This window comes from Chiloscyllium punctatum, chromosome 13 (assembly GCF_047496795.1).
Source record: "Chiloscyllium punctatum isolate Juve2018m chromosome 13, sChiPun1.3, whole genome shotgun sequence".
Taxonomy (NCBI): domain Eukaryota; kingdom Metazoa; phylum Chordata; class Chondrichthyes; order Orectolobiformes; family Hemiscylliidae; genus Chiloscyllium; species Chiloscyllium punctatum.
The window spans coordinates 99,963,127-99,987,417 of NC_092751.1; the positions used below are offsets into that span (position 1 = coordinate 99,963,127).

The 24,291-nt window shown below is 44.1% G+C and overlaps 1 protein-coding gene across 2 annotated transcripts in view; it reads left to right on the forward strand.

Moving 5' to 3' along the window:
• LOC140484706 (annexin A4-like) overlaps positions 1–13,560 on the forward strand; it is an 81,749-nt gene extending 68,189 nt beyond the window's left edge. For both annotated transcript variants that reach the window (XM_072583428.1, XM_072583429.1), the window contains 3 exons: positions 4,544–4,602; positions 9,259–9,381; positions 12,489–13,560. In XM_072583428.1, coding sequence (XP_072439529.1) covers positions 4,544–4,602; positions 9,259–9,381; positions 12,489–12,548 — 242 coding nt within the window. In that variant the 3' untranslated portion in view covers positions 12,549–13,560. The remainder of the gene's footprint in view (positions 1–4,543; positions 4,603–9,258; positions 9,382–12,488) is intronic.
• The last annotated feature ends 10,731 nt before the right edge of the window (positions 13,561–24,291 follow it).

Sequence of the window (24,291 nt, forward strand, 5' to 3'; positions counted from 1 at the left end):
CCCTGTCTCTGATTCAAGCTGCCACATGTAGAAACACAGTCAGAAATGTTCCATTTCATTCATAAGAGAGATTCTAGCAAAAGTATGAGGTGGGAGTGGCTTCTATTTTTGAAAAGGGTGACAAAGACTCCATAGGGGAAAGTGAGGACTGCAGATGCTGGAGATCAGAGCTGAAAATGTGCTGCTGGAAAAGCGCAGCAGGTCAGGCAGCATCCAAGGAGCAGGAGAATTGACATTTCGGGCATGAGCCCCTCTTCAGGACTCCATAATCTGGATTTTAAAATGGACGGTATGGATTGGAGAAATAAGTTTTCTGGATAAGGGAGGGGAAAGTTAAGGAGAGAGCAGAGAAATGTTATGTATCGATACACAGGTAATGTTTTTTCCCTCGTGTATTTCATTCTTTGATGCTTTCCGGATTCTCAGTGTGTGGATTAGTGCAGCAAAGGTTGGTGTTGGTTTTTGTGCATGTCTTCATTGTATGTGTAAGTGTGTCCGTCCGAGTGAGTGCACACAGCAGGCAGCTGGAAAGGGTGATTTCTCCCAATGAAATGGTATTTCCCACATATAGCACGTGGGCAGTAACTTATCAATGAAATACAATGAGTGTGCCTTGGGCAAAACTCTCTGCCAACACAACTGTAGAACTCTACTGCCCCAGCTGAATTACCTGAGTTACAGACATATTGTCACATGAAAGTCCATCCCTCTTACTCTCTGCTGAAAACCAGTGTTTTCTCGCAGATTTCCCACTGTTTGTCTTCCCCTGTTGTGTGGTGTTTTAATAATTCCATTCCAGGTAGCTTTTCTGATTTGGTCTTCATCCTTTGAGCTGCTTGTGTTTTATATTCTGAGTCTCTGATCTGTGCCCGAGTCCTTGGCCCTTGATTTCACTGGACAGATTGCATCTGAGTATTTGTAAACCAAGTTGTCTGAGCCAACAGTCTCCTGAAAGAGCTAAAGATTGTTGTCAGTGTTTGCATGCATGAATTAAACACACTGTTATCTAGCAATAAATTAGCCGCTCTGTTATACCAGCAGGGGAAGGACTTTGACATGAAGTGTTTGTGAAATGACACTACCACTGGTACTTGGCAGTCCTAATTTCTAATCTAGTGTAAGGTTTGGAATGTGTACTGAAAACAAAAAATGCTGGAGATGACAGCAGGTCAGGCAGCATCCGTGGAGAGAGGGCAGGCCAACATTTTGAGTCTAGATGATGCTTCATCAGAGCAGAATGTTTGAAATGTACAGTCATTTGTTGTCGGCATGTATTGCCATATCTTGGAATATGACAGGAGGCCTGTGACATTTTAGCTTTTCTGTCAGAGTTCTGCTTCGTTCAGTTACTGTTTTCAGTTTATCTCACTCTTGACTTGCCGATGAGGAGCCCTACTTCGCACAGAGGGTGGAGCCAGAGCAGCCAGCATTGATTTTGAAGTGGTGGCTGGATGAAAGAGAAGGGACCAGAGGGATTTTGAAGCAGTGATTTTAGTCGGAATAAGCTTACAGTTAGTCCTAGAAGGATCATTTGGGCCAAATGGCCAGTTTGTGTACTGTATGTCCCATGTAACTCCATGTACTCACTGTAGCAAGCAGCTTAAGGAAGTGGACAGAATGAAACTAATTTTATATTGGGGTAACGGAATTGTCTGTGGTGCTGAACCCAGTATTCTTCTGTCTATTCTGCTCCCCTTTAACACAGTATTCCCTGACCAGGCAAATTGCACCATCTAGTGGTATGCCCTAAAACTACACTATTTTGAACCAATCGGAAGTTTCTGGCAGCTCTTGTGTGCAGAAACCCATTAAACTCCCATCAAAATACAGCTGCTTTACTGACTGTATTGAATTACTAGATACCCGGGATGTTTTACTTTAGATTATCCTTGGCATATTAGTTTTATTTTAACTGCTCTTTTTCCTGACTCTGCCCTACTGACGTCCACCCTTCTTCATAAAATAAAATATTGCATTTATATAGCATCCTTCACAACCTCAAGGTGTCTCTAAGTGTTCTATAGCCAGTGGGTACTTTTCAAATTGTGTTTATTATTGACAATGGAAAGGTGTCTGCCAATCTGTGCACTGCAAGATGCCCTGAACAGCAATGTAGTAATCAGCAGTGGATTTGTTTTTGTTTTTGGGTGTTTCTGTTTTCCCACATCGTGGCGTTTGCTTTAGACCAGTGGCACTACCGAGGTGGGGTTTAAATGCATACACTTAGAGTCAGAATGTTGTGTTCCTAATCAGGATAGTTGCTGCATCTTGAGCTCTCACATTTGACCCAGGCAGAACGCTCTATGGTAGACAGGCAGGAGGCTGGAAGAACACAGCAAGCCAGGCAGCTTCAGGAAGTGCAGAAGTCACTGTTTCGGGTGTAACCCTTTTTAGGGTGAGAGGGGGAAAATTTAAAAGGGACCTCTGTGGCTACTTTTTCACACAGAGGGTAGTGCATATATGAAATGTGCTGCCAGAGGAAGTGGTGGCGGCTGGTACAATAACAAAATTTAAAAGGCAACTGGATGGATATATGAATAGGAACAGCTTAAAGGGCCAAATGTTGGCAAATGGGTCCAGATTATGGAACTTGCGCAAACAGGAGTATGGAGAAAGGGGAGGGAGGAGGAGGCTGAATGTGCATCTGAAAAGGAGACCTTTGCAGTTGGGGAGATACCTAGTGAATCAGCAAGATCTTGAGAGAGGATATCAGGGTGTAGGAGTATGAAGGCTAAAGGCTTTATCAATGCAAGGGAAAGCTAGGGGCAGCTACAGTAGAACTGAGTTACCCACACAAGGATGTAAAGCTGGGGGACAGTGAAGGAATCTGTAAATCGGGAGTCTGGTAAATCTTTTTGTAGGCGTAGCTTTTATTTGATCCCTCCATGAGATGTGGGCAACGTGCGTTTATTGCCCATCTGTAATAGCCCTCGGAAGAAGCCCTTGGTGGGCGGCACGGTGGCACAGTGGTTAGCACTGCTGCCTCCACAGCGCCAGAGACCCGGGTTCAATTCCCGCCTCAGGCGACTGACTGTGTGGAGTTTGCACATCCTCCCCGTGTCTGCGTGGGTTTCCTCCGGGTGCTCCGGTTTCCTCCCACAGTCACAAAGATGTGCAGGTCAGGTGAATTGGCCATGCTAAATTGCCCGTAGTGTTAGGTAAGGGGTAACTGTAGGGGTATGGGTGGGTTGTGCTTCGGCGGGGCGGTGTGGACTTGTTGGGCCGAAGGGCCTGTTTCCACACTGTAAGTAATCTAATCTAATCTAATCTAATCTATGATGGTGAGCTGGTCTGGCTAAATCCACGGTGCTGATAGAAAAGAAAATCTTACCCAACAAAGTGCACTGTGAGGTTTACCTTGATTAGCATAAAGAGCTCTTGCCAGGTTGAGACTGGTAACAAGAGTATATGCGAGAAATCGTGGGGTATGACTGTAGGACCCTGAGTGCAGCACTACGATATGCTACAGTTTCCAGTTCTCAAGCACCAGTTGAATCCCCTCCGTACTGACCAAGGGTTCAGTTTTCTCTCAAAGTGCTTGTGGAGCTTGCCAATCGATGTAGAATTTGTTCAAGAATTCTCCACACTTTTTGTCTGAATATATGACCTCTGTATTTTTTCAGTCTGTACCTCTTTTAGAGGGTGGCACGGTGGCTCAGTGGTTAGCACTGCTGCCTCACAGTGCCAGGGACCCAGGGTTTGATTCCACCCTTAGGTGACTATCTGTGTGGAGTTTGCACATTCTCCCCGTGTCTGCGTGGGTTTCCTCTGGGTGCTACAGTTTCCTTCCACGGTCCGAAGATGTGCAGGCTAGGGTGAATTGGTCATGCTAAATTGCCCATTGTGTTCACGGAGATGTAGGCTAGGTGGATTAGCCATGGGAAATGCAAGGTTACAGGGAGAGAGGTGGGGGTTGGGAGCAGATCTGAGCAGGATGCTGTTCAGAGAATCAGTGTGGAGTCGATGGGCCGAACGATCTGCTTCCACACAGCAGGGATTCTGTGATTCTAGAGCTGGGCATTGCATTGACTGAAGCATTTAAGATTATAATGGGCGTTGGCAGGAAAGAAATGGAAAGTGCTTTTCAGAGAATTTAGACCTAGGAGTTCACTCTTTTTAAACTAAAAAATCAGCAATTGCCCATTTGAAACATAGGTTTAGGTGACTTTTATTTTGAGTGTTGTGTGCCTTTTATAACACTCTTCCTGAAAAGGTGCTGGGAAGCAGAGTTGGTAAATACTTTTTAAGGCAGCGATAGATTCGTATTTAAAAAAGGGATAAAAGTCATTTAGGTAGAAATACAGAATTGATCAGCTATGATCCGATTAAATAGTACAGCAGGTGCAAAGGGCTGATTGGCCAACTCCTGTCCCTTGTTGTATTGCCATCAATGGTTGATATTGTGGACAAGATCATTCACTTTTGCTGCTGAGAGTCTTTGGTTCCTTCATTCGATTTGTGTGTGTGTGTGTGTGTGTGTTGTACCACTGGATTGATCTATGTATTGACAAAGACTAACATACTACTAATGTCCATTTCACAGTGAAATGTCTGAGAAATACCCCGGCCTTTTATGCTGAAAGACTCTACAAGTCAATGAAGGTAAGGCTTAATGTCATTACGTAGCTTGCTTTGCTAGATCAGCTCCTGTTTATACCCGAACAATACTCCTTGCTTGCTCCCTCCTGGGCTGATACAACTGATTCTCCCTTCTAAAGCTGTTTGCTGTATTAGAGTGTTGTTCTTTCACCCTTCCTCTCCAAAGTTGACAGAGCTCTCTTTAAGGAGAAAGTGAGAACTGCAGATGCTGGAGTGACAGAGTCAAAACGTGTGGCGCTGGAAAATTACAGCAGGTCAGGCAGCATCTGAGGAGCAGGAGAGTTGATGTTTCGGATATAAGCCCTTCATCAGCAATGTGGAGGGGGTTGGTGCAATTTTCCTGGTAATTCTGTGCTGAATCTAGCTGGGGTTTGATATGGTGAATTGTACCAGTTGTCTCAGTCTGTTTTAATGGTGGACCACATTGCTTATTTTGAATGTAGGTTTGCTCGCTGAGCTGGAAGGTTTGGTTTTAGACATTTTACTATACCAGGTAACATCATCAGTGAACCTCCAGATGAAGCACTTGTAGTATGGCCTGCTTTTTATTTATGTGTTTAGGTTTCCTTGGGTTGGTGATGTCATTTCCTGAAGTGATGTCATTTCTGGGTCTTTTTCTCAGGGGGTGGTAAATGGGATTCAAGTCAATGTGTTTGTTGATAGAGTTCCGGTTGGAATGCCATGGTTCTAGGAATTCTTGTGCGTGTCTCTGTTTGGCTTGTCCTAGGATGGATGTGCTGTCCCAGTCGAAATGGTGTCCTTCCTCATCTCTATGTAAAGATAGTAGTGAGAATGGATCTTGTCTTTTTTGTGGCTTGTTGATGTTCATGTATCCTGATGGCTAGTTTTCTGCCCATTTGTCCAATTGCCCATGAACATCAACGAGCCACAAAAAGACATGACTCACTCTCACTAGTATCCTTACATACAGATGAGGAAGGACACCACTTTGACTGGGACACCACATCAATCAAGCCAAACAGAGACATACACAAGAATTCCTAGAAGCATGTCATTCCAACCAGAACTCTATCAACAAATACATTGATTGGGATTCCCCATGAGAAAAAGAACAGGAAATCACATCACCGCAGGAAATTCCATCACTAATCCAAGGAAACCTAACCACATAAATAAAAAGTGGGCTACACCACCCGCTTCCCACTTCGTCGGGACGCTCACTGATGATGTTATCTAGTACGGTGATGTAATGTCTGAAAACGAACCTTCCAGCTCGGTGAGCAAACCTACATCCAGAAGCTCAACCTGTGCTACAAATCTTCGCAAAACTTGCTTAATTCGAATTGTGGTCTCATGGTGGTGGAGGAGTGTGTGAACCTTACTGTGATCAGCACTGAAGCTGTGTTAGGCTGCTGACCTCCTGTGCAGAGCAGAAGCTGTCTGCCTTGCTACACAAGAAGGAACAGAGATAAAGTAGCTGCCAAGTTTCTCTGCTTTAGCACGTCTTACAACCAGTTTCAACATGGATGCGACAAGGTCTGCAAAGCAGAGTGATGGTCTACCCTTACAACCAGAGAAGGGTGCTTGGGCCAAGGGTTCTTGAAGTTAGGATGACGAAAGATCTAGAAAGCCAGGGGGTAAACAAATATCTTTCAAAAGATTAGGGTGGCACGGTGGCTCAGTGGTTAGTACTGCTGCCTCACAGCACCAGGTTCCCAGGTTCAATTCCAGCCTCGGGGTGACTGTCTGTGTGGAGTTTGCACATTCTCCCCGTGTCTTAGTGTGTTTCCTCCGGGTGCTCCAGTTTCCTCCCACAGTCCAAAGATGTGCAGGTCAGGTGAATTGGCCATGCTAAATTGCCCGTAGTGTTAGGTGCATTAGTCAGAGGGAAATGGGTCTGGGTGGGTTACTCTTCCGACGGTCGGTGTGGACTGGTTGGGCCGAAGGGCCTGTTTCCACACTATAGGGAATCTAATCAATCAAAAAATGGTGCATTTTTTGAGATGAGAACTGTGTTGAATAGAAAATGTCTCCTCTCGTAGCATCATCTTGGGTACAAATCTTAGATACAAAACAAGAATAAAGAAGATTGGTCAGAGTATTGAGTGTAAGAGTTGGGAGGTCATGTTGCAGCTGTACAGGACATTGGTTAGGCCACTTGGAATACTGCATACAATTCTGGTCTCCCTCCTACTGGAAGGATTTTGTGAAACTTGAAAGGGTTGAGAAAAGACTTACAAGGATGTTGCCAGGGTTGGAGGGTTTGAGCTATAGAGAGAGGCTGAATAGGCTGGGATTATTTTCCCTGGAGCGTCAGAGGCTGAGGGGTGACCTTATAGAGGTTTATAAAATCATGAGAGGCATGGATAGGGTAAATAGACAAGGTCTTTTCCCTGGGACGGGGGAGTCCAGAATTAGAGGGCACAGGTTCAGGGTGAGAGGGTAAAAATATAAGAAAGACCTCAGGGGCAACATTTTCACACAGAGGGTGGTGTGTATGTATGGAATTAGCTGCCAGAGGAAGTGGTGAAGGCTGATACAATTACAACATTTAAAAGGCATCTGGATAGGTAGATGAACAGGAAGGGTATAGAGGGATATGGGCCAAATGCTGGCAAATGGGATTAGGTTAGTTTAGGATATCTGGTCGGCATGGATGAGTTGGACCGAAGGGTCTGTTTCCGTGCTGTACATCTCTATGACTGTATTACAATAAGTTGCATTACCTTGCAGTGATTCATAGAATAAATTAGAAATAAGACATGGTTAAAAGGATAAATATTACAGCCAGATAAACAGCTTGCAGATAAACATTACATTGCAGTAGCTCAGCTCAGGGGCTCCCACACTGTAAAGCCGCTGACTGCCTGCACAGAACCCCAGTCAAATAACCATCCACGTTGCAGCCCGCGCTGCTCCACGTTCCAGCCCACTCCGCTCCACGTTCCAGCCCACTCCACTCCACGCTCCTGCCCGCTCCACTCTGATTTTCAGCTGCTCTGCTCCAGCTCTTCGCCTCTCCAAGTTAAGTTTTCTTTATTAGAAGAAAAACACTTTCAAGTCTTGGAGGAAGAAAAGGGTGAAGAGAATGTGGAAGGATTGACATGTCCTGGGCTGAGGAGCCAGGTCGCTGCCTAGTCTATCAATGCCATCTTGAAGCTCCTTGTGTTGCCCACATCAGGACAATGTTTTGAGGAGGGCAAGCTGATAAAGCTTTGACAAAATGGATGCTTTTGTTTTGTGACACTCAGGATCTGTATCACCGAACAATTTATTTTTATGCAGTTTCTTAACTCCCATTTGAAATTCAGAAGTCTGGAAACCCTATATTCCCCTAACCCAGACCAATTATATTGCTCCCATTCATTTTGTGTCACCAGCGGAAGTCAAGCCAACTAGGTTCCAAATTTTGAAATTCCCTCCTGAGTTAGTGACCGAGCAATAGAAAGAGTTTTGTGCCCAATTTACTTGAGTGATTGCAATGTGCAAAAAAATGAGTTAATATTTTGAGTGGAAATCATCTGTCGGAACTAATGCTAGAAGATAAACAACTCAGGTTTTCACGGTGGCCGCAGGAAGAGGGAAGGGTGAGAAAATCATGTTGGAATATTTAAGGTGAAGATATTTTTTTCTGTATGCACCCAGTTTTTATTCCCCTGAGAATGAATATTACATTTTCCTCTCCCTTGCGTGTTTTGTGCCAGTGATTCAGAGCGAATTAGTTTGTAATTAGAACTTTATGGAATTTGATAAAGAAAATATTGAGAGCAAATCACAGGTTTTGGTACAATATTTAAAAATAACAACAAAAGGTTTTTGTTCCAGCTCTGCTTCTGTCTCCTCAATAGAGTTTGGGTAGTGTATTGCTATTACTCATTGTCAGTCTAGTTTTCTGATTGTTCTCTTAAGATTGGTCTTGTCTGATCACTTTGTAACTTAAATAAGAGCTCTTCAAATGTGGAATCCTCTCTACATTGGACATTATCTTCTTGTGTTGAGTACAGTCAGTACTCTGAACAGGATCCAGGAGGCTGAGTGGGTGGTTCAGCCCCTTGAGTCTGCTCTGCTATTCAGTATGATCAAGACCAATATCCTCTTGAGATCCCATCTCAGCCCATTGAAAAAAATATGCTCTTTGACAACAATCCATCCATTAGTCATGTGGCCCTGTAATTGCAGTGGCATTGAAATTTCAATTGATGTGCTATGGTTGATGTTTTGAATAAAGATATTAAAAATCTTTGCCATTTGCTTTTAAAAAGAATCATCAATTTGAGCAGTACACCCCTGCCTACTCCAGCCACGACTGTCATACCATTAAAGCTAAGAAATGGAGGAACATGGAATAATTCTGATGGGAATGAAACAGATCAGAGTCAGTGTGGTGCTGGCAAAGCACAGCCGGTCAGGTAGCATCCGAGGAGCAGGAGAATCGATGTTTCGGGCATAAGGTCTTCACGCGTGAGACTTTTACTCTCCTGCTCCTCAGATGCTGCCTGACCAGCTGTGCTTTACCAGCACCGCACGTTTTGATTCTGATCTCCAGCATCTGCAGTCCTCACTTTCTCCTGTGGGATTGAAGGAGCCAGATTTTTGGAATACAAACTGATGGTAGGCCTTTAGGAAGGCAGAATTAGGCAAGTAATGTTCCTTGTATCTCACCTATTGGTATGTGTGTTTTCCCTCTTTCCCATTTAGGGTTTGGGGACAGATGACAAAACACTGATTCGCATCATGGTGTCTCGTTGTGAGGTTGATATGTTGGACATCCGGGCCGAGTTCAAGAAGATGTATGGACAGTCGCTGTACTCCTTCATAGCGGTAACTATGCCACTTCCACATTTTATCATGAACACGTGCTGGATGTGCAAGAGGTAGTTCCTCTGCTTCTGTTCATTGTGCTTGCAGCTTTTGTTCACACTTTACCCACGGCATAGAAGATGGTCGCTAATTTGTGTTGACTTAACGAGCTGATCCCAGATTGGATGAGAAAAATGAAGCCAGAAACCGGCTCATAACTCTCTCAAAAAGATACACAGATGTATACACAAATAGTGTAAGTGACCTGGACGGTTCTCGTGTTGGCTCAGTGAAGGGCAGGAAGCTGCCTCAATTCCATTTACTATTCCCAATAAGGAGCAGGCAAGCACATAAAGGATGGGCCTGTCAGTGAGGTATAGGAATATCGATGTGCCTGTGGAACTATAGCCCAGCAACAGCCAGCACCTTTTTGGAGAAAGAAAGACTGCTAATGGATAACCTTGACGTAGTTTAACTTACATTATACTGGGGTTAAATAGGGTAGATCTATCAATTGTTAATTTGTGGGACGTTTGCTTTGCTGGCTGGCCAGCAATATTGCCCACCTACAACTAAACTTTGAGACAGTGAGGTAGTGATTCTCCTCCTTGCACCACTGTAGGCTGAAGGGTCAGTTTCCATGCTGTACATCTCTGTGACTCTATGTGGTGCAGAGACAGTGATAAGATTGTTAGGGAGAACATTTAAGGGTTTTGACCCAGCGACAATGAAGGAATGGTGATAGACTTCTAAAGTCAGAAGTCACACGACACTAGGTTATAGTCCCAACAGGTTTATTTTAAATCCCAAGTTTTTGGAGTGTTGCTCCTTTGTGACTTCACCTGATGAAAGGGCATGCTCCGAAGCTTATGATTTTAAGTAAACTTGTTGGACAATAACCTGGTGTCGTGTGACTTCTGACTTTGTTCACACCTTCATCTCCATATCACGATATATCACAATGGTGTCAACTTCAGAAGGGGAGATGTTCCCATGCATCTGCTGCTAAATTTTGCAAAGCAAAAGACAATCCGTCACTAATAAATCCAATAGGGGATTTAAAGAATCTTCTGTACTCAGTTGTTAGAATGTGGAACATTCTATTGTTTGCAGTGGTTATGGCAACTAATACATTCAGACCCAACCTGCTGAATATCTCCTGATTAAACAAATCCCTCATCCAAGAAATTGGCCTTGTAAACACTCTCTCAACAGCTTCCAATGCAAATGCATCCCTTCTTTGAGGTGACCAAAACTGGACACGGACCTCCAGGGTATGGTCTCATCAATGTACACTTGGAGCAAGGCCTATGCATTTCTATACTTCATCCTCTGTGCAATAAAGGCTGACATTCTGTTTGCCTTCTGAATTATTTGCTATACTTGCATGCTGACTTCCACTGAGTCCTGTGAATGGACCCACTGTCCCACAGCATTCTGAAATCTCTGCTCTGCAGAAGATTTCCCTGGAAATAATACAGGAGCTTTGGAGAGTGCTGGAGGCTTGGTCAGTGTTGGTCAGTCAATATTTCAGATACTGGATTAGTGGTGCTGGAAGAGCACAGCAGTTCAGGCAGCATCCAACGAGCAGCGAAATCGACGTTTCGGGCAAAAGCCCTTCACCAGTCAATATTTCAGCCTGTCCTTGTGCACGGTTCACATGTGGACCTCCATCCGACAACAGACAAGTCTGGTCTAATCAGGAACCGAGGCTAATTGCTCTGGATCATTGTCTCACTGAATTGAGAGACTCATGGAGCTAGCTAAATGGCTTCTTGACTTGGTCCTTCATTTAACACTCCCTCCGCTGGATTCTTCTAGCTTTGCAGAGATTGGGGATCCCACCTGACACAATAACACCCAGCTCACCATTGGATTAATTCCAAGGCTTCTGTTCAATATAAACCAGCAATGATCAGATGGAACAGTCTCCTGAGTCTAGATTAGAGTGGTGCTGGAAAAGTACAGCAGGTCAGGCAACATCCAAGGAGCAGGAAAATCGACATTTCGGGCAAAAGCAGGCAGGGTGCCTGCAGAGTGGAGAGATAAATGAGAGGGGGGTGGGAGTGGGGAGAAAGTAGCATAGAGTACAGTAGGTTAATGGGGGTAGGGATGAAAATGATCGGTCAGAGAGAAGGGTGGGGGAAGGTAGCAAAGAGTACAATGGGTGAATGGGGGTGGGGATGAAGGTGATAGGTCAGAGAGGAGGGTGGAGTGGATAGGTGGGAAGGAAGATAGGCAGGTAGGACAGGTCATGAGGGCAGTGCTGAGCTGGAAGGTTGGAGCTGGGGTGAGGTGGGGGAAGGGGAAATGAGGAAACTTGGTGAAATCCACATTGATGCCATGGGGTTGAAGTGTTCCGAGGCGGAAGATGAGGTGTTCTTCCTCCAGGAGTCGGGTGGTGAGGGAGCGGCGGTGGAGGAGGCCCAGGACCTGCATGTCCTCGGACAGTCTCCTGTCACACCTTAAATACAGTCAAAAATTACATGACACCAGGTTATTGTCTAACAGGTGCTTGCGGTTTCAAATAAACCTGTTGGTCTGTAACCTGGTCTCATGTGATTTTTGAATTTGCCCATCCCAGTCCAACAACGGCACCTTCAAGTCTTAAATGCAGATACAGTAGGGGGATGACATGTCACACTAAGAAAATGTGGAGGTGCTGGGTGGACAAAGTTAAAAATCCCGCAACACCAGGTTATAGTCCAACAGGTTTATTTGGAAGCGCTAGCTTTCAGAGCATTGCTCCTTCATCAGGTACTGTGGAGCAGGGTCATAAGACACAGAATTTATAGTAAAAGATTAAAATTCTGTGTCTTATGATCCTGCACCACAGCAACCTGATGATGGAGCAACAATCTGAAAGCCAGTACTTCCATATAAACCTGTTGAACTATAACCTGGTGTTGTGTGATTTTTAACACTACGAAGAGCTCAATGTTAACTCTGTCTTGTCTCCATGGATGCTGGCAGACTTGCTGAGTTTCTCCAGCAACTTGTGTTTTGTGTTTCAGATCTGCAGTTCTTTGTTTTATTTTGTTGATGTGTCACACTTTGCTGTTCAGTGTTAAAAACTCTGAATATTCCTTCTCATTAGTGGCCCCTCTCTTGATTCCTTTTGTTGCCAGGGTGACACCTCTGGAGATTACAGGAAACTCCTGCTGCAGCTGTGTGGCTCGAATGATTAAGGAGGAAGTGAACGGCTGAGGTGACAAGACAATTTGATGCAGGTTCTCCAAAGAAACAACGTGCCCCATCAAAGTGTGAAAGCCTCTCTGTCTTCCTTCTATGGATTTAATTCTGTTTTGTATTGGCTTGTAAATGTGTAATCTGTTTTTATCAGCATTTTCAAGTATGTTCATTTAGCCAAAGTTTGAATGAGTACACTTCCACTTCCCAGAGCATTTTAAGACCATCAGCACAGTTATTAATTCCCCTCTGCCCTGAGTGAGTTTCTCAGTAAGTGAAAATGCCATCGCTGTCAAAAGTGTGCAGTTGTCTAGGGAAAAAAAATGAACTCCACTAATTGCTTTAAGGGAGGTGAGCAGTCTGTATTTTTTTAGAAATAATTACTGTAAAGCTGCGTGCTGCTGTTTTCAGGATATTCTCGTTGTGCCTTCTTCTTGAGATTTCTTATCTGTCTGTTGGCAAGAAGTTCTTTATTTTCTAACAGTCTTCAATCAAAAGATAATCGACATGTGTCAAGTATGCATGGACCTTTTTTTTGTATTTAGAAAGCTGCATTGTTTGCATAATTGGAACACCAACCAAGAATGTTTTTTGTTGTTGACCCAGTGTTGACCTGTTCTTTCCATCCAGGTCAAATGGCTTGCTCTCTGCAACATCATTCACCTGCCCAGAATAGAGAGTTTGCAGCAGGGATATGCAGCCTATAGCCTGCCTGGAATTATCCAGGTGCCAAGAGATTTAATTTGGTTCGTGTGCCTACTGTTTCTATTTGGCTTCCTGACCAAAGAATCTGCCAATGACCCCTTAGCCTGCTGGTGTTTCTCAGATCCCAGCAGGAACACCAGGGACAGGGAATAAGTGTGTTTAAGTTACCAAACACTGCAGAGCCAGCCAGCCAGGTTTATTAATGGTGAAGAAAGCTGTCTGAAAGTGAGGACCCTTGAGAGAAGGAAGACAATGTGCTAAAAATATAAATAATACAGAAATAAATACTATGCAACTAATTTAAAACTGCTTGCTCAAATCATTCTTGATTGGTTCATGTTAAAATGTGTATTTCTTCTAGTATTTAGGAGGTGGCACTTTCAGTCATCCTGAATTCAAAGTTAATTCCATGAATAACCACATGAAAATATATAAAAACCTTACATTTATGTGAACGTTTCACTAAATGTCTTGATAACCATGAAGTATGGTCTCTGTGGTAATGTAGGAATCATTAGAACAGCGCAAATGAATGCCATTCGGCCCAGCAAGTCCACACCGACCCTCTGAAGAGCATCCCACTCTGACCCATCCCCCTACTCTATCCAGGCAATCCTGCATTTCCCATGGCTAATCCACCCAGCCTGCACAGCCCTGGACACTACGGGCTATTTAGCATGGCCAATCCACCTAACCTGCATATCTTTGGACAGTGGGAGGAAACCAGAGCACCTGGAAGAAACTCACTCAGACACAGGGAGAAGTGAAAACCCCACAGAGACAATTGCCAGAGGATGGAATTGAACCCAGGTCTCTGACACTATGAGGCTCACTGAGACACTGTGCCACCCTTTGTGGAAACAGGAGCTCCCGCAAGCAGCAATACAATACAGAATATCAATTATCTGAATTTCAGATTATCTGAAGAAAATCTCAAGGTCCCAATACAAACATTACATCAAAGAAGTGTTTCCAACACTGATTCTGTCTTTTGTTTACAGTGATTAAAAATAAAAATAAAATGCTGCCGAGAATAGTCCTGGTCATCGATGGGAGCCCAGGTACTGTCTCCAAATGACTGACTGCCCGCGCTCTCTCTCTCCCCACACTTTCCCTGGAATTCTACACAGGGGTGTACCCTAAACATCCCCTTCCCCAGATAATCTCTCCAACACTGTCCTGTACAGGGTAAAGGTGGGACTTGTCAAAAAATTGCAGTGATAAGTTTTGTGTGTGTGTGTGCGTGCGCGCGCGCGTGTTATTTGGAGACTCACCCCCAAAGGTAGCAGCAGCCTTCCTGTTGTTGTTCAGTCCAGCTGCCCCGGAGTGGGGCGGGGGGGTGTGGAAGGTGGGAGGGGGCAGGTTTGGATGGGGTTGGGGGTCGGATTGTGTTGGGAGATGGACCGGGGCGCGTTTGGATGGGTTTGGGGGTGAGCGAGGCGAGGGTGGACGGTGGGTGGGGGGCACGGGGGTGGGGGCCCACACGCTGTGTGCTGCTGCCTAGTTTCCTGAATGGGGAGCGGGCTTAGCCAGTGCTCGCTGTGTCAATCTCATTGAACTGATGGGGTGGGGTGGGGGAGGCTTCAGCAATGCTGCAGGTCTCTTACATGCAAGTGTGTGTCTGCTCAGAAATAAACCCTGAGACAGAGAGAGGGAGCAAGGTAGGCAGGGCGAGAAAAAAGGAAACTTCAGAAAACTCTGAGCCCCAAAGGAGAGGCATTGACTCAATTAACCGAAAAATCAATTATCTGAACAAAATAGTACCCCCCCCCATCTCGTTCGGACAATCGAGGTTCCTCTGTAATGATCAGATAAACTGCTGGAGATCCAGTGGGAGGACTGCATGTGACCTTTGAGGAACCCATATGATCTCCATTCCATTTAGAATTAATAGATGAAAGGCAGGTAGGTTCAATAAAGAATTGGGCGAAAGTGAGGACTGCAGATGCTGGAGATGAGAGTCTAGAGCATGGTGCTGGAAAAGCACAGCACGGCAAGCAGCATCTGAGGAGCAGGAGAGTCAATGTTTTGGGCAAAAGCCCTCCTCAGGAAAGGCTGACGAAGACCTTTTGCCCGAAACGTCAACTCTCCTGCTCCTCAGCTGCTGCCTGCTGTGCTTTTCCAGCACCACACTCTCTATAAAGAATTGGTAATCTGCTTCCAGAAACAACTAAGAAAATCTATCGTATGTTTTCTCTTTGATGTTAGACCACCCTAATCTAAAACTGCACAATTACGTTTTACAAGTTCTTATGTTAATCTGATTCATCAATGCAAACAATTGCAACACTGTTTCTTGAAGCTTATCACTTCTTTTAGCCATTACTTAACAACTGAGATAACAGTTTTGAGGCATTGTCGCTTTGACATTACACTTTGTTGAATTTCTGTCTCATAGCTGTCAGTGTCATTTATTTATTGCAACTTTACAAACTTCATAAAGGCATAAAGTACAGCTTTAAATTCAACTTAAATTTGCATATCACAGGGGCGTGTCAAAATAGTACAATATCCTTATTGATGAAGGAGCAGCACTCCAAAAGCTAGTTTTTCTAATTCAAGCTGTTGGACTATAACCTGGTGTTGTGTGATTTTTAACTTTGTACAACCCAGTCCAACACTGGCATCTCTAAATTATATTCTTATTATCACGTAACATGATAAACCAATAATAAGTCTTAGAGTCATCCAGCACGGAATCAGACACTTTGGCCCAACCAGTCCGCGCTGACCATGTTCCCAACCTAAACGTGTCCGGACTGACTGCATTTAGCCCATATCCCTTCAAACCTTCCCTATACTTATCCAAATGTCTTTTAAACATTGTACTGTCCCCACATCCAAAGGAGGAAGCACATAGAGTCACAGAGATGTACAGCATGGAAACCAATCCTTCGGTCCAACCCATCCATGCTGACCAGATATCCCAACCCAATCTAGTCCCACCTGCCAGCACCCGGCCCATATCCCTCCAAACCCTTCCTATTCATGTTCCCATCCAAATGCCTCTTAAATGTTGCAATTGTACCAGCCTCTACCACTTCCTCTGGCAGCTCATTCCATAAAGGAAGTGGGAGTATACTTAAGAGGGAAATCAGGAGGGCATAACGGGGACATGAGATAGCTTTGGCAAATAGAATTAAGGAGAATCCAAACGGTTTTTACAAATATATTAAGGACAAAAGGATAACTAGGGAGAGAATAGGGCCCCTCAAATATCAGCAAGGTCGTCTTTGTGTGGAGCCACAGAAAATGGGGGAGGTACTAAATGAATATTTTGCATCAGTATTTACTGTGGAAAAGGATATGGAAGATATAGACTGTAGGGAAATAGATGGTGACATCTTGCAAAACATCCAGATTACAGAGGAGGAAGTGCTGGATGACTTGAAACGGTTAAAGGTGGATAAATGCCCAGCACCTGATCAGGTGTACCCGAGAACTCTGTGGGAAGCTAGAGAAGTGATTGCTGGGCCTCTTGCTGAGATATTTGTATCATCGATATTCACAGGTGAGGTTCTGGAAGACTGGAAGTCGGCAAACGTGGTGCCACTGTTTAAGAAGGGCGGTAAGGACAAGCTAGGGAACTATAGACCGGTGAGCCTGACCTCAGTGGTGGGCAAGTTGTTGGAGGGAATCCTGAGGAACAGGATGTACATGTATTTGGAAAGACAAGAACTGATTAGGGATAGTCAACGTGGCTTTGTGCATGGGAGATCATGTCATGCGTTTTTTGAAGAAGTAATAAAGAAGATTGATGAGGGCAGAGCAGTAAATGTGATCTTATGGACTTCAGTAAGGTGTTCGACAAGGTTCCCCATGGGAGACTGATTAGCAAGGTTAGATCTCATGGAATACAGGGAGAACTAGCCATTTGGATACAGAACTGGCTCAAAGGTAGAAGACAGAGGGTGCTGGTGGAGAGTTGTTTTTCAGACTGGAGGCCTGTGACCAGTGGAGTGCCACAAGGATTGGTGCTGGGCCCTCTACTTTTTGTCAATAACATAAATGATTTGGATGCGACATAAGAGGTACAATTAGTAAGTTTGCAGATGGCAGCAAAATTGGAGGTGTAGTGGACAGCAAAGCGGGTTACCTCAGATTACAACAGGATCTGGACCAGATGGAAAAGCACAGCAGGTCAGGCAGCATCCAAGGAGCAGCAGAATCGACGTTTCGGGCATAAGCCCTTCTTCAGGAATGAGGAGGGTGTGCCAATCAGGCTAAGATAAAAGGTAGGGCGTTAAGATGAATAGACAAAGTCTTTTCCCTGGGGTCGGGGAGCCCAGAACTAGAGGGCATAGATTTAGGGTGAGAGGGGAAAGATATAAAAGAGACATAAGGGGCAACTTTTTCACGCAGAGGGTGGTACGTGTATGGAATGAGCTGCCAGAGGATGTGGTGGAAGCATGGACAGGTTGAGCCGAAGGGTCTGTTTCGATGCTGTACATCTCTATGACTCTCGCAGTTCATTCCACACACTAACCATTTTCTGCGTTTAAAAAAATTGCCCCTCATGTCTTTTTTTAAGTCTTGCTCCTCTCACCTTAAAAATATCCCCCCTAATTTTGAACCCGCCTACCTTAGGGAAAAGACCTTTGCTATTCACCTTGTTTATGCTCCTCATGATTTTATAAACTTCTACAAGGTCACCCCTCAACTCCTATGCTCCAGTGAAAAAGCTCCTAGCCTATCCAGCCCATTTTTATACTGTACCTCAAACCCTCCATTCCCAGTAACATGCTGGTAATTCATTTCTGAACCCTCCCCAGTTTAATACTATCCTTCCTATAGCAGGGAGACCAAAACTGTACACATATTCCAGAAGAGACCTCACCTACGTTCTGTACAACCTCGACGTGAATTCCCAACTCCAATACTCAAAGGTCTGAGCAATGAAGGCAAGCATGCTAAATGTTTTCTTCACCACCCTGACTACCTGTGATGCAAATTCAAAGAATTATGTACCTGAACCCCTAAGTGTCTGTTCTACAACACTACTCAGGGCATTGCATAATATCGAGGATTATAGAAGTCCTGCCCTTTTTATATTACCAAAATGCAATACATTGCATTAATCCAAATTAAATTCTTTCTGCCATTCCTCAGCCTATTGATCTACTTGACCTATATCTCTTTGCGATCTTGGATATCCCTCTTTGCTATCCACTACACCACCAGTTTTGGTATCATCCACAAACCTACTTACCATGCCCCTCCTATATTCTCATGGAAATCATTCTCTCTACAGTTTATATTTCCAGCATATTTTAATCCCACCGTTCTGCCAACAAAAAATAGGACAAGGCAACAATTATAAACAAACAGAGGGACCCCCCCCCCCCCCCCAGGACAATTCTGATGTCTACACTTTAAATAGTAAGCACCAAGGATACTAGCCCAAAATCAGCACTGCTGAGCTTCTGCACCAGCTTAAATCTGATTTTAAAAAAAAACAAATATTTTTATTTATTTGTTTGTCTTCCCTCCTCGACCAGCAGGGGCTGGAATAACGTGTGTTCCACATAGTTCTCACTTGTTTGAGGATCAGAAAAGGCATACGACATCCACTACCCTGATACCCAAGTCCTGGACAAACTATCCTTTCCATTTATATACTCCGGACACAGAAGATATTTAACATTCTTACCTTTATGTGGGCCGCTGCAGTTCACGTGATAGTGTTTCAAAAGGGTCTTTTACAACCAAATGATTTGCTAATAATAACATAAGAAATTGGAGCAGGAATAGGCCATCTGGTCCCTCGAGCCCGCTCCGCCATTCAATAAGATCATGGCTGATCTATTCGTGGACTCAGTTCCACTTTCCCGCCCGCTCACCATAATCCTTAATTCCTTTCCTGTACAAAATGATATCTATCTTTGCCTTAAAAACATTCAGTGAGGTAGCCTCAACTGCTTCACTGGGCAGGGAACTCCACAGATTCACAACCCTTTTGGTGAAGAAGTTCCTCCTCCACTCACTCCTGCATTTGCTCCTTCTTATTTTGAGGCTATGCCTCCTAGTTGTAGTTTCACCTACCATTAAAAACAATCTCCGTACTTCTATCTTATCTATTCCCTTCATAATTGTATGTTTCTATAAGAACAGCCCCCCCCCAACATTCTTCTAAATTCCAATTAGTAAAGACCCCGTCTACTCAATCTCTCCTCATAAGTTAAACCTCTCAACTCTGAAATCAACCTCGTGGACCTCCTCTGCATCCCTCCAGTGCCAGTATATCCTTTCTTAAGTAAGGAGACCAAATCACTAAGGCCACTTGAACTCTGATCGCCTGTACTTCCTGTTTTTTTTCCTGTACTCTCAACTTGCCGGATAAACTTTCCATCACCTAACCTCTAGCGCTTGTTCTTAAATCTCTTTGTTTTGCTCTTCCTTTCCAAGATCATGAGAAGAGAAATCGCTCCTATTGTTGGAAGAGATAGCGACAGGAAATAAATGCTGGCCTAGTTAACAATGCCCATATCTTGCAAGCAAATTTGAAAGAAATGTTGCAAGCTTGAGGATACTGGTTTAAGGTGATTGGCAAATGATAGCATGTGAGAAAAAAAATATTTTAAGTTGTGAGTGCTTAGCCTCTGAAAGGCGCTGGCAAGAGTCCTACAGAGCACAATTCAAAGACAGCTTTAAAAGGGAATTTGGATAGTTGTTGGAAGAAAAACAATTGTGTGGCTGGGACTTACTGTTGCTGGTGCAGACATGCTGTGTCAAATGGCCTCTTATGATCTAACCATTCTGTTAATTCTTTGCCACCTTAATGTGTTCTCTGCTTTATAAAACACTGGACCTAGTTATTGGAAGGCTCAGATTTAGGGCTTAGATCAAGATGTGTTTCTTCATACATACTGGTTAGAACAAATCGCCAGAAGGCTTTGCCTGTCCCAACACTGAATTTATTGAAAAAATAATATGAAGGATGACTATTCTGGAAGGATGTGATTGACATGCACATGAATCTTGATGTTTATATTTTGGGTGCATGTACACCCCTCAGATTTGTATGACAATCTCAAACCTCACTTCACATTCTCCATCCTAAAATTTGCTCCAATCAAAAAAAGTTTGATACTCAAAACAGAACAAGCCTGTTAATAATAGCATTTGTAGAATTATTCAGTACGGGAGGCCATTCATCCCACTGTAAGAGTTCTCCAATTAGCCCCTGCAGGTACTAACCCTGACCCCCAGCTGTCCTTTCCTAAAACCTTTGCACTATCAAGTGTATGTGCATTTGGCCCACATCCTTCTGAACCCTTTCTATTTCTATTAATATACCCATCCAGATGTCTTTTAAATGTTGTAATTGTACCAGCCTCCACCACTTCCTCTGCCAGCTCATTCCATCCACGCATTACCCTCTGTGTGAAAAAGTTGCCCCCAAGGATTCTTTTAAATATTTCCCCTCTCACCTTAAATCTATGCCCTCTAGTTTGGACTCCCCTACCCTGGGAAAGACCTTGGCTATTCACCAAATCCATGCCTCTCATGATTTAAGAAACGTCTATAATGTCACCCCTCAGCCTCTAACGTTACATGGAAAATAGCCCCAACCTTTTCAGGGTCTCCCCATAGCTCAAGCCCTGCAATCTTAGCTACATTCTTGTAAATCTTTTCTAAACCTTTCCAAGTTTCACAACATCTGTCTTGTTGCAGGGAGACCAGAATTGAATGCAGTTTTCTGTCAGTGGCCACACCAATGTCCTATACAGCTGCAACCTGACCTTCAAATACCTATACACATTGTACTGACCAGTAAGGCATGCGTACCAAACACCTTCTTCACTAATAATAAAAACTGATTAGAACTGCAGATAGAAAAGTACAGCACAAAACAGGCTCTTTGGCACACGATGTTGTGCTGAGGATTATTCCTAATCTAAAATAAAATTACCTAACCCACGCACCCCTCAATTCACTGCTGTCCATGTGCATGTCCAGCAGTCACTTAAATGCCCCTAATGTCTCTGCTTCCACTACCACTGATGGCAATGCATTCCATGCATTCACAACTCTCTGTGTAAAGAATCTATCTCTGATGTCTCTATATCTTCCTCCTAACACCATAAAACAATGACACCTCGTCCCCGTCAATCCTGTCCTGGGGAAAAGTCTCTGACTATCGACTCTATCCATGCCTCTCATTACCTTGTATACTTCGATCTTCCTCCTTCTCTCCAGAGAGAAAAATCTGAGCTTAGTCAATCTCTCTTCATAAGACAAGCCTTCCAGTCCAGGCAGCATCCTGGTAAACCTTCTTTGCATCCTCTCCAAAGCCTCTGTATCTTTCCTGTAATAGGGCGAATAGAACTGGACACAATATTCCAAGTGTGGTCTCACCAGGGTTTTGTAGAGCTGCAGCAAAACCTCATGGCTCTTAAACTTGATACCCTGTTAATGAAAGCCAAAAAGCACCATAACAACCCTATCCACTTGAGTGGCAACTTTGAGGGATCTATGCACTTGAACACCAAGATCCCTCTGTTCCTCCACACTGCCAAGAATCCTGTCTTTAATCCAATATTCAGCATTCACGTTCAACCTTCCAAAATGCATCACTTCACATTTATCCAGGTTGAACTCCATCTGCCATTTCTCAGCCCAGCTTTGCATCCTGTCTATGTCACGCTGCAGCCTGCAATGGCCCTTGATACTATCAATGGTATCTCTAACCTTTGTGTCATCTGCAAATTTATGAATGCACCCCTCAACCTCCTCATCCGAGTCATTTATAAAAACTACAAAGATCAGAGGCCCAACAACAGAGCCCTCTGGGACACCACTCAATACTAACCTCCAGGCAGAATACTTTCCATCTACAACCACTCTATCAGCCAACCAATTCTGAATCTAGATAGCCAAATCTCCCTGTATCCCAAACCTCCTGACTTTATGAATGAGCCTACCATGCGGAATCTTATCAAATGCCTTGCTGAAGTCCATATACACCACATCCACTGCTCAACTTTTGTCAACCTGTCTCATCACCTCCTCAAAGAACTCAATAAGATTTGCGAGGCATGACCTGCCCCACACAAAGCCATGCTGACTGCCTTTAATCATGCTATGCTTTTCCAAATAGTCATAAGTCCTATCCCTCAGAAATCTTTTCAAACCCTTGCTGACCACAGACGTAAAACTGACTGGTCTATATTGCCAGGCATTTCCCTATTCTCCTTATTGAAAGGAGGAACAACATTTGCCTCCCTCTAATCCTCCGGTATGTCTTCCATGGAGAGTGAGGAAGCAAAGATCTTCGCCAGTGGCTTAGCAAACTCCTTTCTCGCTTCCTGGAGCAGCTTAGGATAAATCTGGTCTGGCCCTGGGGACTTATCAATCTTAATGTTTGCCAAAGTTTTCAGCACATCAATTTTATCAATCTTGATCTGTTCAAGCCTGTTTTCCAGCTCCTCAAAGTTCTCATTCACAACAAGGTCCATTTCCTTAGTGAAAACCAAAGCAAAAAACTCATTTACATATCTGCTCAGACTCCACGCCCAAGTTCCCTACGCTATCCCTGATCAGCCCTACCTTCTCCCTGATCATTCTCTTATTCCTCATGTTTAAGTAAAACGCCTTTGAGTTCTCCCTAATCTTTTCTGCCAAGCCTTTTTTATGCACCATCCTGGTTCTCCTCAGTCCTCAGAGCTCCTTTCTAGCAAGCCTGTAATCCTCTAAAGCTGTGTTAGATCCTTGCTTCCTCCACTTACATAAGCTGCCTTCTTCCTTTTGACGAGAAGCTCCTCTGTTCTCGTCATCTAAGGCTCCTTAATCTTACCCCTTCTTGCCTGTTTTAGAGGAACAAATTTGTGCATTGCTCGCAACAACTGCTCCTTAAACAGTCTCCGCATCTCTGTTGTGCCCTGTCTGTGGAACAATTGCTTCCAATCTGTACATCCCAACTCCTGTCTTATAGCATCACAATTTCCTTTTCCTCAATTAAATATCTTCCAAAGGTAACTGTTTCTTTCCCTCTCCATGGCTATTGTAAATGTGAGGCAGTTATATTCACTGTCACCAAAGAGAGAGCTAAGAGCAGCAAGGAGGGGACATGAAAAGTCCTTAGTTGGTAGGATTAGGGAAAACCCAAAGGCTTTCTATAGGTATGTCAGGAATAAAAGAATGACTAGGGTAGGAATAGGTCCAGTCAAGGATAATAGTGGGACATTTGTGTGGAGGCTGAAGAGATTGGGGAGACACTGAATGAATACTTTCGTCAGTATTCACTCAGGAACAGGACATTGTTGCCGAGGAGAATACTGAGTCACAATTAATTAGAATGGACAGCTTTGAGGTATGTAGGGAAGAGGTGTTGGAAATTCTGGAAAGGGTGAAAATAGATAAGTCCCCTGGGCCCGATGGCATTTATCCTAGGATTCTCTGGGAAGCAAGGGAGGAGATTGCAGAGCCATTGGCCTTGATTTTTATGTCCTCGTTGTCTACAGGAATAGTGCCAGAAGACTGGAGGCTAGCAAATGTGGTTCCCTTGTTCAAGAAGGGGAGTAGGGATAACCCTAGTAACTATAGGCCGGTGAGCCTCAATTCTGTTGTGAGCAAAGTCTTAGAGAGAATTGTAAGGGATAGGATTTATGAACATCTGGATAGGAATAATGTGATCAAGGATAGTCAACATGGTTTTGTGAAGGGCAGATCGTGCCTCAGGTTCCCCATGGTAGGCTACTGCAAAAAATATAGAGGTATGGCATTGGGGGTGAGTTGGAGGTTTGGATTAGGAATTGGCTGGCTGGAAGAAGACAGAGGGTAATAGTTGATGGTAAAGGTTCATCTTGGAGTGCAGTTACTAGCGGTGTTCCACAAGGATCTGTTTTGGGACCATTGCTGTTTGTCATTTTTATAAATGACCTGGAGGAGGGGCTAGAAGGTTGGGTGAGCAAATTTGCGGGTGATACAAAAGTTGGTGGAGTTGTTGACAGTGAGGAAGGATGTGTCAGGTTACAGCAAGATATAGATAAGCTGCAGAGCTGGGCAGAAAGGTGGCAAATGGAGTTCAATGTGGGT